At 53.8% G+C, this 19,185-nt stretch overlaps 1 protein-coding gene across 1 annotated transcript in view; it reads left to right on the forward strand.

Annotated features, from left to right (window-relative positions):
• The first annotated feature begins 317 nt into the window (after positions 1-317).
• Positions 318-19,185, forward strand: part of RAB6B (RAB6B, member RAS oncogene family) — a 54,558-nt gene continuing 35,690 nt past the window's right edge. The window contains exon 1 of the mRNA XM_060149181.1: positions 318-608. Coding sequence (XP_060005164.1) covers positions 539-608 — 70 coding nt within the window. The 5' untranslated portion in view covers positions 318-538. The remainder of the gene's footprint in view (positions 609-19,185) is intronic.

Here is a 19,185-nt window from a genome sequence, read left to right on the forward strand (position 1 = left end):
ATCTCTCTGAGGCACGGCGAGGCGGTTCTCTCCCCCGCCGGGTGCGGGCTCCGGGTGGGTGGACTGGCGCCCCCCAGCCCCGCAGGCCCCGAATGACATCAGAGGCTGGGGAGCGCGCAGAGCGCAGGCGCGGGCGGAGAAGAGAGGCGGGAGGGGGGCCGACCAGTGCGGCTTGGGAGAGCGCTCCTCCGCCCTGCGCGCAGTCCCTGCGCCCCGCTCAGCCCGCGCCTCGCTGTTCGCGCCGCGCCTCGGGCGTCCAGAGCGCGCCCCTCGCACCGCATCAAGCGCCGCCCGCGGCAGCCCAGCCCCAGCCTTCCTCCTCCTCCTCTTCTTTCTCCTCCTCCTTCTCCTCCGCCGCCGGACACGCAGCCGCAGGCCGGGGCCGGGACGCAGCTGGGGAGTCAGGGACGCGCGCAGCCAGCCCTTCCCCCTCCGGCTCCCGCACCGCCGGCCACCTCCCCTCGCCCTCCTCCTCTCCCCTCCCTGCTCCTTCGCTTCTCCTCCTCCTCCTCCTCTCCCAGCCCAGGCTGCCAGCACCATGTCCGCAGGGGGAGATTTTGGGAACCCACTGAGAAAATTCAAGTTGGTGTTCTTGGGGGAGCAGAGTGGTAAGTACCCCGCTTATTCTCTTGGCTTGGCGTCGAGTCGAACCCCCGCCAAATCATCCACCCGATTGGGACCCCGGCCCCGGCTCGAAAAGGCCCCTCGGTGCCTGGGTAGCGGGGAGGTTTGGGGATGAGAAGTCGGGGCCGGCTCGGGCGGGGCCGGGCAGGGGAGGGCCCAAGGGTAAGGGCCGAGGAGACGCTGGGGCCGGAGGTGGGGGTGAGGGTGGGATCTGGGGTGGGGGCTCGGGGTGCGGGTGCAGGTGCGGCGCGGCGCGGCGGGGAGGCCGGAGGGCGGCGGCTCGCTCAGCGGCGCCGGCCGAGGCGTGAAGGCTCCGGGCTCGCTGGCTCGCTCGCACTGCGGCACCGGCTGCGGGCGACCGCGCAGGTGGCGGGGCGCCGGCGAGGGTCGCGGGGAGGACGGCGCCCCTCTTTGGAGAACGAGACGGGACTGGCGTCTGGCCGCTCCCCACCCCGCGGCACCGGAGGGGTTCCCTGGGGCCCCTGCCCGGAACCGTAATTACGGGCACGTCCAGACCCCAGGGCAGACGGCCGCGGGTGGGGGGAGACCCACAGATGTCTCCTCTGAAAAGAGCGGGTGCAGGTCGTGGGGGAACAGGGCGCCTACCTCCCCTGGCTTACGTCCGACTGGGCACAGAAGGTTCTAGACCCGCTGCCCTTCGCCAGTGTGTATTAGCCCCTATGGGGCTCAGGGATCTGGGCGATGACAGCAAGGGTTCCCCGGTGCGAGGCAGATTTGGGGGATGGTACGGGGCGCCTCACACCAAGAGCCGTGACGCCCGGGGCTGGGCAGAGAAAGGACCAGGCGACACGCCCTGCCTGGCTTCCCAGCACCCCTCCCGAGAGCGTTGGCGGTGGATTCTTCCCACCCCCCAGCTCACCGCCCTTCTTGGGGGAGGGGAGGTCACCGTGGCAGCGGGCCAGGGGGCGGGAGAGGGGGAGACAAATGGCTTACCTACTGCCCAGCAGCCTCCCCGGGGAAAGCATCTCTGAAATCCAGGTTAGTCCCGAGGTGGGAAGACCAGGTTGAGGAGCATGGACCCTCTGACACTTGTAGGAAGGAGTGGTTTTTCAGAGCATCCCTCCAGAGGCCTCTCACCTGGGGCTGCAGGGAGACCAGCTGGGCCCTGACCAGCTCTGCTGTGGGAGCAGGACCAGCAGCTCTAGCTCTACAGACCAGTCCCGTTCACCTGGCTTGGTGCCTGTCTATACAAGGGGCCAAGACACACACAACCTTGGGAGGCCCTGGTGGGCTCCGGGAGCAGTGCTGCTGTGATGTGTGTGCCTATGGGTTGTGGAGGTCACACACCTGCCTGCTGCTGCTGCTCATTACAGCTCAGAGAAGGGTGTCAAAAGGTGGTCGAGTTCTGACATGGATTTTGGGGCCAGGCTGGGCGTTTCAGAACAAAATCAACTCAGGCAGCCAGCCCTGTGTCCTGGACTCTGAGTTTCTGATCTTAGTAGATTCCAGTTTCACAAAACTAACTTTTCCTTGTGCCTAAAGGGATTTGGGGGGTGGGGGTGGTCTTCACATCCCAGTGCTAGTCTTAGCGGGCCTAGAGCCCTGGGAGTTGAATTCTTAGCTGTGTTCCCTTGAGCAGATTTCAAAGCCTCTCTGAGCCTTAGTTTCTGTCTCTGTAAGATGGTTGCCTAAGGGCAGTTCTCTTACCCCTTCATGTTTCCTCAGTGTCTCCCAAAGGGCCTGGACCATGGGGGTTCCCAACAAACACTTGTTTATTCCAAGTCTGAACATGCTTCAGCAAAGGACCAGGGGTTTGATGAGGAGAATGGTGTGTTTGAGGTAAAACTTTGGGCTCCCACGGAATCTCTGATGGGCTGAGGCCCCTACTGAGCCCTGCAAACCCGCTTTGCCCCTAAAATCACAGAAATGAGACCTGAAGGCCTCAGAGCGTGAGCCCCCACCTCTCCAGCATGTTTATATGGGAAGTTCCAGCCCCAGGGATGGGGTGTCGACCCAGAGTCCTACTGTGAGTTGTTAACCCTTCTGGGACTGGAACCACATCTCCTGTTCCCAGTCACTAACATGCCGCTGGGAAATAAGGTGACCTTGAATTGGGGAAGCCAAGAATTGGGGAGCTTTCCTGATAGGGGGTTAGGGTTGCCATACTCTGGCCAGGCTTGTGGCTGGGTTGGGTGACCTGGTGGAGATACCGGGCTAGTTGGTTGGGAGCTTGCTTTCTGGGCCCTTTGAACATGGTCATTAGGGAAAAAGGCACTGCTATCAGTGCCATTGGCTATTAGCCACTCTGGTCCCTTCTGGCAGGGAGCCCTAGGACCCTGAAAAGCCTCCCCCCACTTTGTTGTGTCATTAGTGGGTTGTTTACCTTCAATTTTACAGAGCTTTTGGGGTCCCTGAGTTAGGCAGGAGACATGGGCATCTCTGAGCCTGGTGGGACAGAGGAATTGCCACCGCAGCCATGGCTTCCATCTTGCCCACATGCACTTTTACACGTGTTGGTCCTTTGTGCCCGCATCCTCTACAGCCTGTGTGGTGGAGGGAATTCTGAGTTCCCACTGAATTCTGGCCATCACCTCCACCCTGGGTCTCCCTTCCTGTGTGACCTTGGAGGTACCTCCCCTTCTGTACTCAGGGAACTTGGGTCAGCTGAGCACAGCAGGGACTTCTAGAACAGCATGGGCTGGCCTGTATGAGCTGAGTCCCCTGGAAAGGGGCCAGGGGAAGGAGCTGGCCTTCTCCTGTTCCCTGTGCCTGGCTTACTGGTAGCATCTCTCTAGGCCAGTGGGCGAGGACAGCTGGATCCCAGAGAGGAGTGCCCGGCCTGGAGCCCAGTGATGAGGAGGGTGCCCAGGACCAGATAATCGCAGGGGCATCGGGCCTTCAGAGATTCCAGGGATCTGGTTTGGGTGGGAAGCCTTGAGGAGCCAATCTGGAGAGAATACCTCTAGCCCATGAGAGAGTACCCCCTCCTAGCAGCTGAATGATTGCCTTACTGTGGAGCATGGAATACAGGCTGGCCAGTATCAGCCTGGCAGGGGGAGGGATTGTGGAGAGGTTGCTGTGGACCCAGGATGAAGGGTTTCCTTGCAGTGTGGAGGCTGTGCAATCCTGCTGGGGCTCAGATGGCTCTCTGGGCCTGCTGGCCGTGCCCTTGTGCTGATGGCAGTGGAGGTGAAAGAGGGGGTGATGCACACCAGTCCCGACTTGGGCACTTGGTGGCATCCAGAGAAGGCAGACGTGAGCAGATATCTGAGGAAGGAGCTCGACCTGGGGGACACAGCCCTCCTCCTGAGTTCTGATGGCGTTCTGTGGGGCTCCAGCTTCACGCGGGGCTTCTCCGAGTGTGTGTGGCAGGGAGGGGGAAGTGGGCTGTGTCTGCTGCACTCTGGCCTCTGCTCACCTCCCTTCCCTGAGACTCCTCCAGCCGGAGCAGGAAGATTGATGGACACAAGTTTGGTCTCCTTCCCCAGGCTGAGGCCAGTAGGCCAGCTTCTCCCTGTGACCAGCCACCTTCCTGTCCTTCCCTGGCAGTTGTGTTGCTGGAGGTGCCATCCATGCCGAGAGCACGATGTGAGTGGCATCCCTGGACTCATGCAGCATAGTGACCCAGCAGGCAGCTTTGGTTGTTTTCTCATTTGTTCAACCGTCCCTCTCTCCCTCCCCCATCCGCCTCTCTCACTTCCTCCTCCCAGCATCCGTTTATTCATTCAGTCAGATCTTTGAGTGTATCCCTGCCTCGTGGAACTTATAGTCCACTGGGGAGCACAGACATCTGCGGATATAATTACAGTAAAGGTCTGCAAGGGCCGTGACGAGGGAGGAACAGCTGCTGCAGAAGCACATAGCAGGGCGTCCTACCCACCTATGGGGGCAGGTGTCAGAGGCGCCTTCCGAAGGCGTCAGAGGGGGAGACGCTTCTATAGGCAGCATGCTGGTGCTCCTTCTTTGGGCTGAGTGCGGGGAGTAGGTCTTGCAAGGGGCCCACCCTCTCCAGGGAGTTTTGCCTGCTCTTCTCCCTCCTGCATTGAGGAAGCGCGTGGGGTAGAGAGCAGGACAAGGGTGGAGAGCAGGACAAGGACAAGGAGAGCAGGACAAGTAGCAACTGCTGAGAGGGAAGGGCTGCCCCTCCACTTTCATCCCTGTCCTCACTGCCAGGAGGGTCCTGCCTACCCCTGCCTCCCCGCAACCCACACTGCTGCAGCCCAACAGGGAGCCCACCGCTGGCTTGGTGGTTGTGCCTGAAGCCCATCCCAGAAGTGGACTCCTCCCAGACCTGCTGGCCCTGCTGTGCCCAGCCTAGCTGGGCACTCACCATGGTGGAGCTTTGTTTTTTTCTGAACATTTTTAGAAACAATCACATGCTGCCCCGAGACCTCTGTTGTCTTGGTTCCTCAGGATTTTAAAATGCTTATTAACTTCTTTTAGGTACAGAAACCCTAACTGAATTTTAAGCCCCTTAAGGGCAAATTTCAGCACCTTAAGGTGACTAGTCATCTTAGTCATCCTTCCCCCCTCTCCGCCTGCAGGAGTTTTGTGCTCATTAAATATCTCATTTGAAAATGATGAGAGATCTTTGCTGTGTGGGATTTGCTGATGGCCCATCAGTAGATTGAAAGCGACAGGAGTCAAGGCCGCTTTGGAATAGGATTCTTCATCCTGACACCTGCCGCTTTCTCAAGCCAGAGGATTTTTATCTGCAACGCTTACAGAGTCCTTCATAGAGGATTGGCTCATTTAGCCTTGGTCATGCCCACCTCACCGTTCATCTCACGGAAGCTGAATTTCTCAGGGCACCCCCATCCCCACCATCTCTGCAGAACTTTGAGAAGCAGCAAGGCCACCAGAGGTGGGGCGGAAGGGACACATCCAGACCCGGCAGAGCTCACTTTGAGATCTGAAGTGAATCACCCAGTGTCTCTGTGCCTCAGCTTCTTGGTCCTGCTTTCTCTCTTCCCAATTTTTCTCCCTGCCTCAGTGGCTGGAATGAGAGAGGGAACCTTGGATGTCAGGTGCAGGCCCAGAACCTTTGCTTTATTTGTTTAAAGAACTGGGTGTGAGGTCAGACAGACAGACACCAAGATGAGAATTAACCTGTACTTGGTATAAGAGAAAAGTGGCACCCTCAGTGCTGATGATAGATGCTCGAGAACTCGCCAGAAGACAAAAAAGAAACTGTGAGAACACGTTCTGGTGGTGCAGGTGTAACAGTAATTACCATCGTTTGCATGGTCTGATTATCATTATCATTTGCAGCCTCCAAATTATAATGAATACCATTAAAATATAACAAAATAACCTCATTGTCCTTTTGTTACTTATTAAATCCCTAAAATCAGCCCATGAATATTTATCCTTATAGGTGTTGCCTTGACATTGCAAGCTCGCCCAGGGCAGGCCTGAGGGTGGTACCATCTGTGTCCCGTCCAGGCTGCAAAGTGTTCCTGTCCTCCCCAACCGTTCTTCCACTGTTGCAGAATGAATGAGCCTTTGAATGTGCAGGGCTTTCTGGTCTCAGTGTAAATCATTTAGAGAAACTGATGGACAGACCTGTTGGGGAGGGTGAGGGAAGGTTAGGTGGAACAGCAAAATTCATAATCATGGGGGGTGGACTACTATACTGGGCATTTCCTCCACTGTCTGTCTGTGTATCTGTCTGTCATCCTTTTCCATTTCTCACCACAGAGAAGATGGGGGAGGTTGCCAGGGAGAAGTACTTGACGCACCCTGAGATGAGCAGCTTTTGTGAGAGCTCAAAAGACAGGCTGCCGGGAAATGGGGCTGCAGGCAGGGCTGGGCACTTAAGCCCTGAGGGGACCGCGATGATGAGGAAGCCAGTCTCTGCTTCCTGGAACAGGGCAGGAAAGGATGCAGATTCCTAACGCCTGAGGACTCCTAAGAGAGCTTCTTTACTGAACTTGAAATTTCCAATTCCCTTTTTTATTTCGGTAACTTTGGCCCTGAACTAAGTGGGATCTTTTTTAAAAAGTAAATTTTCACTACCGTGAATATGTTATCGTTTTAGTAAAGTGATTTATTTTCAGTAGAAAAGCATATTTATCCTGGTCTCTTGGTAACAAGGCTGGTGGGAGCCTGAGTGACTCGGCCAGGTGCCTCCTGTTCCCCGGGGGGTGACATACCCAATGGACAGACCAGGGTTCAGGAGAAAGCAGATGATGCCTCACCCCTGAGGGCAGAATGGAGCCTTTACAGTAAAGGTTACCTCTATAAAATGCATTAAAAGAGTGGCAGCCTGGAGCCCCAGCAGGACGGGCGAGGGAGGAAGACTTCATTTGGGTGCGCTCTGTGCTGGAGACCACAGCTTTCCTCCAGGGTCTGGGCAGTTGGGGGATGGGCTTGTTGCTTTAGTGGGGTTTCCCTCGAGAAAGGGGTTTCCAGTATTGGGATGACTGGCTCACCCATTTCCCTCTGTGGCTGGAGATGAGGTGAGGGCAGGTCACAGAGGCTGGCTCAGCCAGGTTCTAGCTGAGAACTCATTACTCAGAAGGGAAGAACCAGTCACACTGAGAAGCTGGTTCCTACCTTCTCTGGGGGTAGCCCTTCCTCTGGCCTCATTCTCCCTCCAGGCCTGGAGATATCAGGGCCCTGGAGGCCCTGATTCTGTCTAGGGTCTGCCAACAGCTGGCCATGTGGTTGGATTAGCCCCAGCCCACCTTTCACTTTCTCGATATGTCCCTGGAGGCTAGTGAACTTGGTGATCACTAGGGCCAGTGGAGCTCTAAGTGGTTCTATAATTCAGCACCAGCTTAGAGTATGATGCCAAGCCAGTAACACTCCCAGCCTGGGCACGGCACGGGTCAGAGGGGCTGCAGGGATGAATGCATGGGATCAGGGCCTCTGCCAACTGTTTCCCCTGGAACTGCCCTGGGCTCCAGTGCAGGGTCCTCTCCAGTCTGCCACCTCTTCTCTTGGCCAACATTCTAGGCCCACCTACCTGGGCCCAGCCTTACCTACTGTGCCCTTGGGGTGCTTTGGTTCATCCCTTCTGATGATGTGTTTGGCTCAGGTTGCCAGGCAACAGGGATGGAGCTGTTTTGCCCTTCCTGCCGACAGGCATTTATCTCATACAGAGGACAGCAGAATGGGTGACAGCTCCCAGATACTCCTACTCCGGGACACTTCCTTCTGTAGCCAGGTGGGTGGGTGGTAAGTGGGGAGGGCTGGGAAGGGGCCAGAGCCAAGAGGGATATGCGGTGTCCCCAGTAGACCAGTCCCAGCTCCTACTCCAGCCCCATCACCAACGGCATCCTCTTGAGCCCTGGGCTTCCACCCCAGCCTGGCCCTCTCTGTCTGGGTGTTGGGATGTAACACCCAGACAGAGAGGGGCCTCAAAAATGAGGACCGCCGGTGCTCATTTGCCTCCAAGACAGTAGGGTCTTTATGACCTTGTTGGACTTCCAAGATGTGTCTAATACATCAATATGTGGCACATGCTAAATGCTCCAGTAAGAGGTAATTTTGTTGGTGAAATAGTGACGGCACCCCCCCACCCCGCCTGCTCGTAGATGTATGAGGGGAGGAGAAGTAGGGGTGCAAGGTTTGGAGAATCACTGATGGACCGTTTTTGTGTAGTGAGCTGCAGGGCAGCGCTCTTGTGATCTGACAGGTAGAGCTGCTTATCACTTTTGTAGATGAGGGAAGTGAGGCTCTGAGAGGCGAAGATGTTTACACAGGGTGCGGGACCCAGAAGCTGCTACTGCTGAGCTGGGAAGGACCCCCGGGTCTCTGACTCACTGGCCGGCGTTTTCCCTGCTGCCTGGCCTGGCAGGGAGGGGGACAGACTCACCCTGACCCCCTGTGGCCCCACAGCTGCTCACAAGCAGAGCACCTCAAGTTCACTGCCACTGTCCTTCCCTGAGGACACGGCCCAGGGACTGCAGGCTGGAGGGTCTGTGGTGTTGTGAGTGGGACAGTTGTTGGACCTCAGCCAGTGTTGATGTGAGTATTAACTACACAAGCAAGGCTGCGGGTGTGGTCTGCTGGGGAATCAGGGGAGGCTTCCCGGAGGAGGTGGTGCACAGTGAGCAGGAATTCACTGGCAGGTGAGGGAGGCATCACGAGCAGAGTGCCCAGCTGTGCCAAGGCTGAGGGCTGTGATGGGCATGGGCCTTCTAGGGAATTGGGTATCCTTCACGTGGCTGGGCTCTGGTGTGGTTGGGGGAACGTGGTGGGAGGAGTTGCACCTGGGGAAGCAGGGTCAGGCCACACACAGGAGTCTGGGTCTTCCCTGCAGGCAGCTGGGACCCAATGGGGGGCTTCAACCAAGGAGGGACATGCTTATGGGTTAGAAGACAAGGCTATGGCCCACTTGCAGGCAGGAGATCCAGGTGGCCTGACCCAGGCCGGCTGGGAACATTCAGAGGATGGAATTTAGAGGAGGCCTTGTGACAGGTATCAGCTTGAGCTTCCTTCCAGCCCTGAAGTTCACCTCTGCTGCGGATGTATATTTTCTTGATTCTTTCTCTGTTGACTGAGGACTCAGGAACAATGAAGGGTTGTAGAGGAGGGACTTTTGTCCTTCTCTGCAAGACCACACTGTCCCCAGATGTACCCAGACTGGCTGCCTTAAGCTCCTCTGCCCTTCCAGCCTCCACAGTGCCCTGGGTGCTCTGGGACTGCTGGCAGCCCTTCCAGACTCTTCCCATCCGCCAGCTGCTCAGGGCGGGTGTACACCTGGAGAGGAGCGGGCCGCTGGGTGTGCGAGCTCCTGCCTCCTGTGCAGCCTCCTGCCACTGCCTCCCTTGCTGGGCTTCTCTTCCAGCGGACACCTGACTCCCTTCCTGTGCTTTCTTCAATAGATTCCCTTGCTCTTCTCTGCCAGCTTCCAGCTTCCCAACCAGCTCAGGCGTCCCTGAGGACTTGAGGGAGGACTGTGTGGGGAAGAGCTTCCCTCCCCGCCTTGGAAACAGAAACCTAGTCTTAAGCTGGCTGTGCAAAATGCAAAGGGTGGGAGCCAGGGAGCTGGCGTGGAGACAGGGGGCTGCCTTCCTGAACCCGGCCCCCACCCGCAGACCCGCTCACGGTCTGATGGTCTGTCCTCAAGGCCTGAAACGCCACCCTCCAAAGCCCTGGTAACCTCTGTTCCCTGCTCCTCATGTCTTCCACCCATGGAGGTTACTGAGCCCCCCCTGGGTATTCCTTTGCCAGTGTAGCTGGTAGGGGGAGAATACCCTAATTATGCATCGTCAGCGGTCACAGCACATTTCAGTGGCCCCTGTGGGCAGGGCCACATTAATGGTCTGTGAGATCAGAGTGGGTAAGGAGACCTGTGCCCTCGGTTGGTGCTCAGCAGAGGTGTCGCCCCTGCCCAGAGTTGCTGGACTAGAGAAAACGGCCTGGAAGCTGGCCGCAAGCAGCTCAGCCCAGCTTTGACCTGTTTGAAACCCCGCTGGGTACCCCCGTTGCCCCCATCCCGGGGCAGAAGCAGGACCAAGAGACACATCCCTGGTTCGGGACTGCAGAGCTGCGAGTGTGACCTCCACATGGGCGTCAGGTCCCTCTGGGGGCGGCGTGCGGATTCCGAGAGAGGTAGAGAAAAGTTCTGACCCTGTTGACGAGCGGGGAATAAACATCACACAGACTGAAGAGGATAAAGTGAAGCATTCAAACTCACATTTTTTGTGTATTTCCCCATCCAGTGAAGGATGGGGGGTGGGAGTCGGGAAGTGCAGGGAAGAGAGGGCCATGGAGGCACTGAGGGGAGGCCCCCCCACCGGACACAGGTGCCGGAGCGCACCTTCACAGGCCTGCTGGCCGCCACGTGCTGCGGCCTTGGGAAAGCCCGGGTGGCATAAGGCTCTAGGCAATGGTGCTGTCCGTCCTGGGGCCCCAACCAAATAGAATTAAAGGGCCCTGTGGAGGCACTGATTCCTGTTGGGGCACAGGAGTGACGGGACTAATTCTGTCTTCACGTGGAGGATGAGCTGAGGGGTGGGGGCTGCTGCTGTGAGGAGGCCGACGACCCTCAGCCAGGCAGAGCAGGAGTGGAGAGAAGGGCTCTCACCTCGGCCCCGGGAGATGAGGGAGGGCATTCTTCAGCTCCACGGCCCCAGTGCTGCGACACCGGGCTTCCATGAGCAGACTGAGCCTCGTCTCTCCCTCCCCAAGGCCAGTTGGCTCTGCCCAATGGGACCCTGCAGTTCCCAGACTGGGCTGCTGCAAGTAGGGTCAAGCCTTGGGGCCAGGAGATTATTTGGTTCTGCTCTTCTCTGTGTAGAGAGCGCCTCTGAGAAGGGTTTATTTTTAGGGGAAAAAAAAAGCCACTCTCAGATTAGCCACTTATTTTAGGGATATTAGCAGATCCTACTTGTAGCACCAGGATCCGGAAATTCTCCCCTGACTCTAATCCGTCACTCCCCCACATCCAGCCAAAGCACTGCCGGCTGCTGCCCACGTCAGAATGTGAAATGCAGGCCTGGAAAGTTGCCTTGCCAGCCCACCCACCCTGGTTCTCTCCCACCTGCATCAGAAGAGGGCAGAACTCCAGGTGTTGGGCCAGAAGAGCCAGCTCCTCCCCTTTCTCCATCATGCAGCCAAAGGGTCATCTAAGCCAGAGTTCTGGTCTGGACAGCAATGTCCACTCATCTATCCACCTCACCTCGGGGGGCTGGAAGTGCTGTGGGAAATGTATGGTGAGGTAGTCACAGCCCCTGCCCACCACAGCCTCCGTGCAGGGCAACTGAGGGCTTCAGTCCTAAACAGAGAGACCTGCGAGGTTCTGCAGCAGGTGACCAGCTACTAACACCGCCGCAGGAGAGGAGGCGGGGGCTGAGGGAAGAGTAGAGGGGGCATCTTTTAGGAATGTGAGATGGTTTGACAGATACAACCTAAGGTGACCCTGAATGAGTCACCCCCTTGCCTAGTCCCTTCCCCTTGAACGCAGATGGAACCCGACACTTGCTTCTAGCCAGTGTGGTATGGCAAAGATGATGGGCTGTCACTCCCACGATTGTTTCTCTAAAAGACTCCTCTGCTGGCCTTGAAGGCGTGAGCTGCCATGTGGTGAGAGGGCAGTGAGGGGTCATGTGGTGAGGAACTGTGGGTGGCCTCTAGGGGAAAAGCAGCCCCTGGCCGGTAGCCCCCAAGAAGATGGAGACTCAGTCCTCCAGTCACGAGGGACTGAATTTGGTCAGCCACCACAGACAGGAGCTTGAAAGAGGACCCCGAGCTCCAGGAAGAAACGTAGCCCAGCCAATACCATGATTGTAGCCTTGTGAGACTGCGAACAGAGGTTCCAGGAAAGCCGTGCACAGATTCCTGCCCCAGGGGAATGTGATATAATAAATGTATGTTGTTTTGATCCTCTAACTTTGTGGTATTTGTTACACAGCAACAAATAACTAATACAGATGGGGTGAAGATTTTTCCAGGGAAGACACACCTTAGAGATGTCCTCCTTTTGCAGACAAGGAGTTGGAGCTTCCATGAGGAACTATGACCTGCTCCTGGTTAAGCAGCTGGCTGGGGCCATGGGAGGAGGGAGGCCCTCCTCCAGGGAGGCCCCGGGAGTCGGGTCCTGGTTCTTGCTCTGCTACTTCTCCTCCTTTGTGCAGCTTTGAGCAAACCCTCCTGCTTCCTGGGCCTCCAGTTTTTCCTGTTACATGAAGGACTGGATCTGATGATCTCTAGGTGACTTCTTGCCATGACTTGGCATTCTGAGGCCACTCTGATCTGTGATCCTTCTAGAAGCCAGGCCTCAGGGCCTTTGTGAGTTTTAATCTCTGCTGCTCCTCCCGTGTTGTGTGTTTCCACTGTGGCTTCAGGAGGCATGATCTTCCTGTCCTGGGCATACTTCTATAAGCCTGATGGGTTCAGGCAAACCTCTGAAGTGGAGCTCTTGGCTGTGCACCAGGAGTTACTATCTGGCCGTGACCCTGGGGTCATGTGATCCTGGGCAAGCGGCCCCTCTTCTCTGACCTCACATCTCCTAGCTCAGTGAGAGGCTTGGACAGAATTAGTTCCAGAGTCCTCTGTGGCTCACACCCTCTGGGGTGCTGCTTTGGAGAAGGGCTCCTTAAGGACCTGGAGCTTGTGGGATGGGACAAGTGAGCCTGGATACATCTTCTTGGTACCCAGGCGTCCAAGTCCAGGGGCAGACCTGAATATACGCCCAGTTTCTTGTTCCCCAGCCTGGCCCTCTGGCCACCCCAGTGCCTGGCCAGCAGTCATCTCTGGTCCACAAGGGCTGGAGACAAAGAATCCTCCTTGCCTACTGGGTGGTCCTGTGCTCACTCTCAGGCCCAGGGGTCCGGAGATCTAGAGTGCATCTTCCACCCCCGAAACAATGGTCCTCGTCTCTAAACTTCACCTGGAAGGCCATCCCTACTCTCCAGGTGAATCTTGAGCAGGTGCCCTTGAGCCCATCCTGAGGGCAGGAGGGGTCTTCTTTCTATTGACTGAATGGGGAGGTCTCCACATCCACTCTTCCCTCACCAGCTGGCTCTGGACATGCAGGGGCTGGGATTGTGCCCATTTCCTCTTTGGCAAAGCAGCAAGGTGCACAGAGTGAGCAGGCTGTGTGAGGGTATGCAGGGACAGGAGGGGGCGCTGGGCCCCCACAAGTGCCGGGAGCAGCTCCCTGTGCTCGGGGAGGCCTTGGGGTCAGCACCCTTGGTCAGCGCCAGCCCAGGGTTCCTCTGAAGGATGCCATGCCTCCAGCAGCCTGTGACCTTGAGGCCACCTTCCACCTGACCGGGCAAGCTTGATCTCATGGCCAGGCAACAGCTGGGCCCCCTTGGATGGGGGCTGTGGGTCCACTGTCACAAGGCCCCTCTGACCGGACCTCAGCTGATAATCTGGAAAACACAAGCCATGGCTCTCAGCGCTCTGTCTACACATTGTCACTGCCCCACTGTCCTCTCCCTGTGAATGAGGCTTTTAATAGCAATGCCACCAGCAGTTTGCCTTAGGAAGAGAAGTATAAATGTGAGCATGTACGTATATTACTTTGCCAACCTCCATGCTGTGGATGAACCAAGAATTCCTCTCAGTTTAATAAACTACCAAATTGCATTAACACCAGCCTTGTCAAAAGATCAGCTGGTGGTGGGAATTTAGCATGTGTTTCTTCCTTCTCTCAAACGTACATATCCTCACTATGGTTGAATTCTTCACAGCACCCATGCAGCTACTCAGACATGTGACACGATTGGCCAGCGTAGGGTCGGACTAGAGTTGGGCTGAGCCTCAAGCCAATTGGAATGGAGTGCATCCTGCCCATCCAGGTCTGGCTGTCCAGGGAAGCCAAGCCAGAGTGTGTGCACTGCAGGCGGGAGCTCCTGTTCTAGCTGGGGGTGGAGAGTGGCTAGCACTCAAAGCTAGCAGGTGCTGCTACTGCTGTTGGGACCTGGAGGGGAGACCCAGCACCTCTTTGAAGCTGAGAAGAGTGTTCAAGATGACTCAGTGAGGTAGAGAGGGTCCAGACAGTGGGTGAGCTGGCCATGGTGGGGAGGAACTCTGCAGCCCACATGAGCTGTGTGCTCAGGCTCAAGTGGTTTTCAAGAAATCCTGAAGACGTCACCCTTGATGAGGTTCTCAGTTTCGTAGCTAAGACACCAGGGGTACTAGAGAGTTCCCCCCCCCCACCAGGGCTTCTGGTGCTTGCTGGGTTGAGAGAGAGAGAGAGAGAGAGAGACTGTGTGTGTGTGTGTTTCCATGCATCTAAGTGAGCATGAGCTCACTTAGATAGCATAAGGCTCTAGGTGGTTATGCCAAGGTTCTGCCCACCGAGCTGTCCTGTCCAGGCTTACTCCATCTCCTGGCCTGTGGTTAGAAGGGCTCACAGCAGTTCCCCAGTGCCCAGCTAGGTCCCTGTTCTTGGTGAAGACTGTTGATGCCAAGTACAGTTATATTCTATTTCCTTAGGAAAATTTCACGTTGACCACAATGTTTAATCAGAACAAGCCATTTCCTGAATGTGTGCAGAATCTGAGACAGGGATATAACATACATATGTGTGTGTGTGCATAATTTTAAAAATCGTCATATTTCGTTTTTTCCTTTAACTTTTTATTTTGACATAAGTTTAGGCCTATAGAAAGTTGTAAGACAGTATGAAGACTTCTCACATGCCTTCCACCCAGAATGTTAACATTTTACTGCTCCTGTGGGATTCATAGCACTTCTGTGAGGTAGGCACTTCTGCCTCCATTGTACAAATGAGGATGCTGAGCCTCAGAGAGTATAGTAACTAACTCAAGATCACACAGCAAATAAGTGGCAGAGCCAAGATTAAAATCCAGGCCTGTCAGTTGTGTGTGACCATGTGTGATGTAAGTGTGAGTGTGTAGGTGTCTTGCTCCTTCTGCCCAAAGAACTTCCTTTCTTGTGTTGTAGATCTGCTAGCAAGAAATTGTCTTGGCATCTGACTTCTTTATACCAGTTCCATTTTTGAAATATTTTTGCTGGGTATAAAATTCTATGTTGACAATATTTTTCTTTCAGTACTTCAGAGATGTCACTTCATTTTCTTCTGGTTTGCATGGTTTCTGACAAGGTAACAAAGATTTTTATTCTATATTTTCTTAGGCCTGTGATCCAATATATTCTTGTTATTTTTGTTTAAACAGTCGGTTATCTTTTAAAGAGATTTCAATGATACAAAAGAAATCTTACACATTTTCCCATGTAGTGACCATTCCCTGTGTTCACTATTCCTTTATGTGGACCCACATTTCCATCTGGTGTCATTTCACTTTTTCCTGGAGTACTACCTGTACAGATCTGCTGCTGATGAATTCTGTCAGCTTTTGAATATTTGAAAAAGTTTTTATTTCATCCTTATTTTTGAAAGATGTTGTATATATCTGAAAGTTACAGAATTCTAGGTTGATAAGTTTTTCTTTCAGGACCTTACAGATACTGCTCCATTTTCTTCTTGCTTGCATTGTTTCTGAGGAGAAGTTGCTGTCTTCTTTATCTTTGTTTCCCTGTATATAGTGTGTCATTTTTCCCTGGCTACTTTTATGATTTTCTCTTTATCACTGATTTGGTGCAATTTGATTATGATGTGCCTCTGTGTGATGTCTTTTATGTTTCCTTTGCTTGGGGTTTGTTGAACTTCTTGGATCTGTGGTTTACATTTTCTCTCAAATTTGTAATATTTTCAGTAAAACTTTCTTCAGTTCTTCGAGAACTCCAAATACATGTATGTTAATCTACTTTATGTCATCCTATGGCTCACTAGTGTTCCAGTAATTTATTTCTGTTCTTTTTACTCTGTGTTTTATTTTAGATATTACTCTGTCTTCAAGTTCATTGATCTTTTCTTCTGCATTTAATCTGGGATTAATCTGTTGATAACCCATCTAGTGTATTTTTCATTTCCCACATTGTAGTTTTTACTTCTAGAAGGATGATTTGTGTCTTTTTAAATATCTTCCATATCTCTGTTTAACTTTTTGAACATATGAAATACAGTCATAATAATTGTTTTTTTAAATATTTTTGTTTGCTAATTCTAACATTTGTGTCAGTTTCGACTGATTTTTTTCTCCTTATTAAGGATTTATTTTATTGCTTCTTTTCATGCCTGGTAATTTTTTATTGGATGCTAGACATTGTGAATTTTGTCATGTTGTGTATTGGATGGTTTTTGTATTCCTATAAATTCTTAGGATTTGTTAGCTGGGACTGGAGTGGTGCTCAGTCTGGGGCTAATTATTTCCCACTCTTGAGGCACAGCCCTTCAGAGTTCTCTCCCCAGTGTGCCATGAATGAGGAAGCTTTTCACTCTGGCTGGTAGGAACAGGCACTATCCCAGGCCTATGTAGATGCCAGGTGCTGTTTCCTTTTTAATCCATTTGGGTGGTTCTTTCCCAAGTCTTGAGCAGTTTCTTTACACACCTTTGCTGATCAGTCCTCAGCTGAAGACTTAAGTGAGCCACTTCGCAGACCTCTGGTGTTCTCTCTCTCTTTGTGCACCTCTTTCCTCTCTTGTGAACTTCGGCTGACATGTTTTCTCCAGACTCTCAGCTCTATCTCCCCATTCCCTGTGCCATGTCCTGAAGTTTTCTCAAGGCAACAATTTGGGGGCAGTTGGGGGGCTCACTTGATTTGCTTCATGTCTCTCAGGGTTTACTGTCCTTTACTGTCCTTATGTACTGTCTTGAAAATCAGTTTCATATATTTTGTCTGTCTTTTGATTGTTTCCAGTAAGAAGATAAATCTGATGACCAGAAGCTAACATCTTGGGTCTTTGTTTTTTCATTTAATCATTTATTTGTAGGGGACACTGGTCTGGGCCCATGAGTGAGAACATTGACTTGGACAGGAGTGTTGTCTAGTTAGTATTCTTTTTTTTTTTGTGGTACGTGGGCCTTTCACTGCTGTGGCCTCTCCCGTTGCGGAGCACAGGCTCCGGACGTGCAGGCTCAGCGGCCATGGCTCATGGACCCAGCCGCTCCGTGGCATGTGGGATCTTCCCGGACTGGGGCACAAACCCGTGTCCCCTGCATTGGCAGGCGGACTCTCAACCACTGCGCCACCAGGGAAACCCTAGTTAGTATTCTTGATTTTCATCTGTGATGTTCATACAATTAATTATATAAACGTAAATTTGCTGCATGATTTCTGCACTCTGGAGTCTTTGCAAGAACTTTCTGCTATCCAGCTCTTATTACAAGCTCATCATTAACAACTAGTTTGGTCTTGTCTTATGAATACTGAGAATTGTACAGTTGATCACGTTAGCTTTTTTTTTGCTCTGACCTCCAGAGAGCTCAGGCAGTTTCTTAGTCTGACTTTAATGATCGGGTAATATATTTTAAGATGTATGTCTGTGAACAAACTTTTTGCTCCAGCCTTCTCTTTTTAGCTTATTTATCCTTTCCCTTATATCCCTCTTAAAATTCTTAGTTGCAAATAAGAGAAGTCTACTCTCACTCTCCAGCTGATTCAAGCAGACAGTGTATCAGAGCAGTGACTGGGGAGCACAGTCTCTGGGAGGGTCAGAGTCAGAGAACCAGGCTTGAAGCAGCAGCCTGACTCACACCAGCACTGGTCCAGGGGTAGACGCAGTCCCTCTGCTGGGTACTGTCAAAGGCTGGTGTTGAAACCCACATCAGAATCCAGGGACATCCCACACCTCACTAGATTCATGTCGGTCATTTCTGGTGAGTCTCACGGGAGCATCTGATGGGAGAAGTCTAGGTAGGATGCCTACAACAGAGCTGCAAGGGAGGCTCTTGCATTGGGGAGGATGGCTTTAGACCTCCCCAACACAGTAGGGGCATTCAGAGGAATTGGGCAGCTATCCACTATTGTTATTGATAGGTAGCTACTATATCCTGATATTATTTTAAATAATATAGTCACCAGTGATCCTTTTGTGGGGGAAAGAAGGAGAGGGTTAACCCAGGCTATCAGATGAGTGTGAGCTCTCCTGTGCACAGCAGTCATGCCAACGCACAGCCTGGTGCACCCTTCCTGGCCTCTGTGCCCCTCCGCCCTCCCACCAGAGCAGATAGCAGAGCACAGACCCTTCTTGGGCTCTCAGGGCTCTAGGCCTGTGGGGGTGGGAGTGGGAATGGGATGAAATGTTTGAAGGTTAGTGAGACCCAAGGGTCAGAGGGACTCCGCCCATAGCTGGAAATGAGCCCCTCCCTTGGTGCTTTTATCCAGCTGCATTTCAGGCTTGGTAAGCATTGTCACTCGCCTCAGACTGGAAGCAGCCCTTAAAGACCATCTAGCCTGACCTCATTGGAATAATGACCTCTTAGCTCAGTGAGCGGCAGGGGTGAGATAATATGTTGGTGGGGGAAGGGAGTGGATGACACCCCACAGCGACTGACCCAGGGCAGGCTTTCCTGGCATCACTGGGCTCAGACAGAGCAGATGCGGACAGTTGGAGGACAGTGGGGAAGCGAGAGTGTCGGGGATGGACCAGGCTCCCAGCTGGAGCAGGAGAAAGGGTCTGGGCCGGACCAGCCCCTACCACTGTCCTGCGACCACTCCTTCCGCTTCTCCCCCCTCCTCCCTCCTCGGTTCTGTCTTCCCTGGGTCCCCGGGTGAGGCCCAGGTGACTGAGCATCCTCTGGCAGAGGGAATTAACACACTTAATTAAAGTGTCCAATTAAGAGCTTTACATATTTCTTAATTACCGCCTGAGTCTTTGGGGGGATGGTTTGAAATGGGATTTTCACGTGTTTCCTCATTTAGCCTATGGTGAGCCAGCCAGCCCCTCAGGGCTCAGGTAGGAGCTGGCAGAGCCCTGTTCTGCAGCAGCTCTTCTGAGCATGAGGTGGCAGGGTGGGGTGTGCAGCAGGAGCCCGGTGCCCAGCCCCCCACGCTTCTCCACCTTGCAGGAGGGCAGGGCTGGGTTTTCTGGTTTGTGAAAATAGAACAAAAGGAAACAAGGATCACAGATGAAGCTGGTGTCTCCAGCTGTTCGTCTTATCAGCACAGGGCCTGGGGGCTGTGCACCTCATGGTCAGGCCAGGAATGGGGGACTTTGTAGGCAGGGAGGTGCATGGGACTGGTGGAGCCATCTCCCCAGGCCCCTGCAGGGCAGGGATACTGGACCAGGAAGGGACTGGCCTCCTTCCCAGCACTCCCCAGCATTTCCCA

Source organism: Lagenorhynchus albirostris, chromosome 5 (genome assembly GCF_949774975.1).
Source record: "Lagenorhynchus albirostris chromosome 5, mLagAlb1.1, whole genome shotgun sequence".
Taxonomy (NCBI): domain Eukaryota; kingdom Metazoa; phylum Chordata; class Mammalia; order Artiodactyla; family Delphinidae; genus Lagenorhynchus; species Lagenorhynchus albirostris.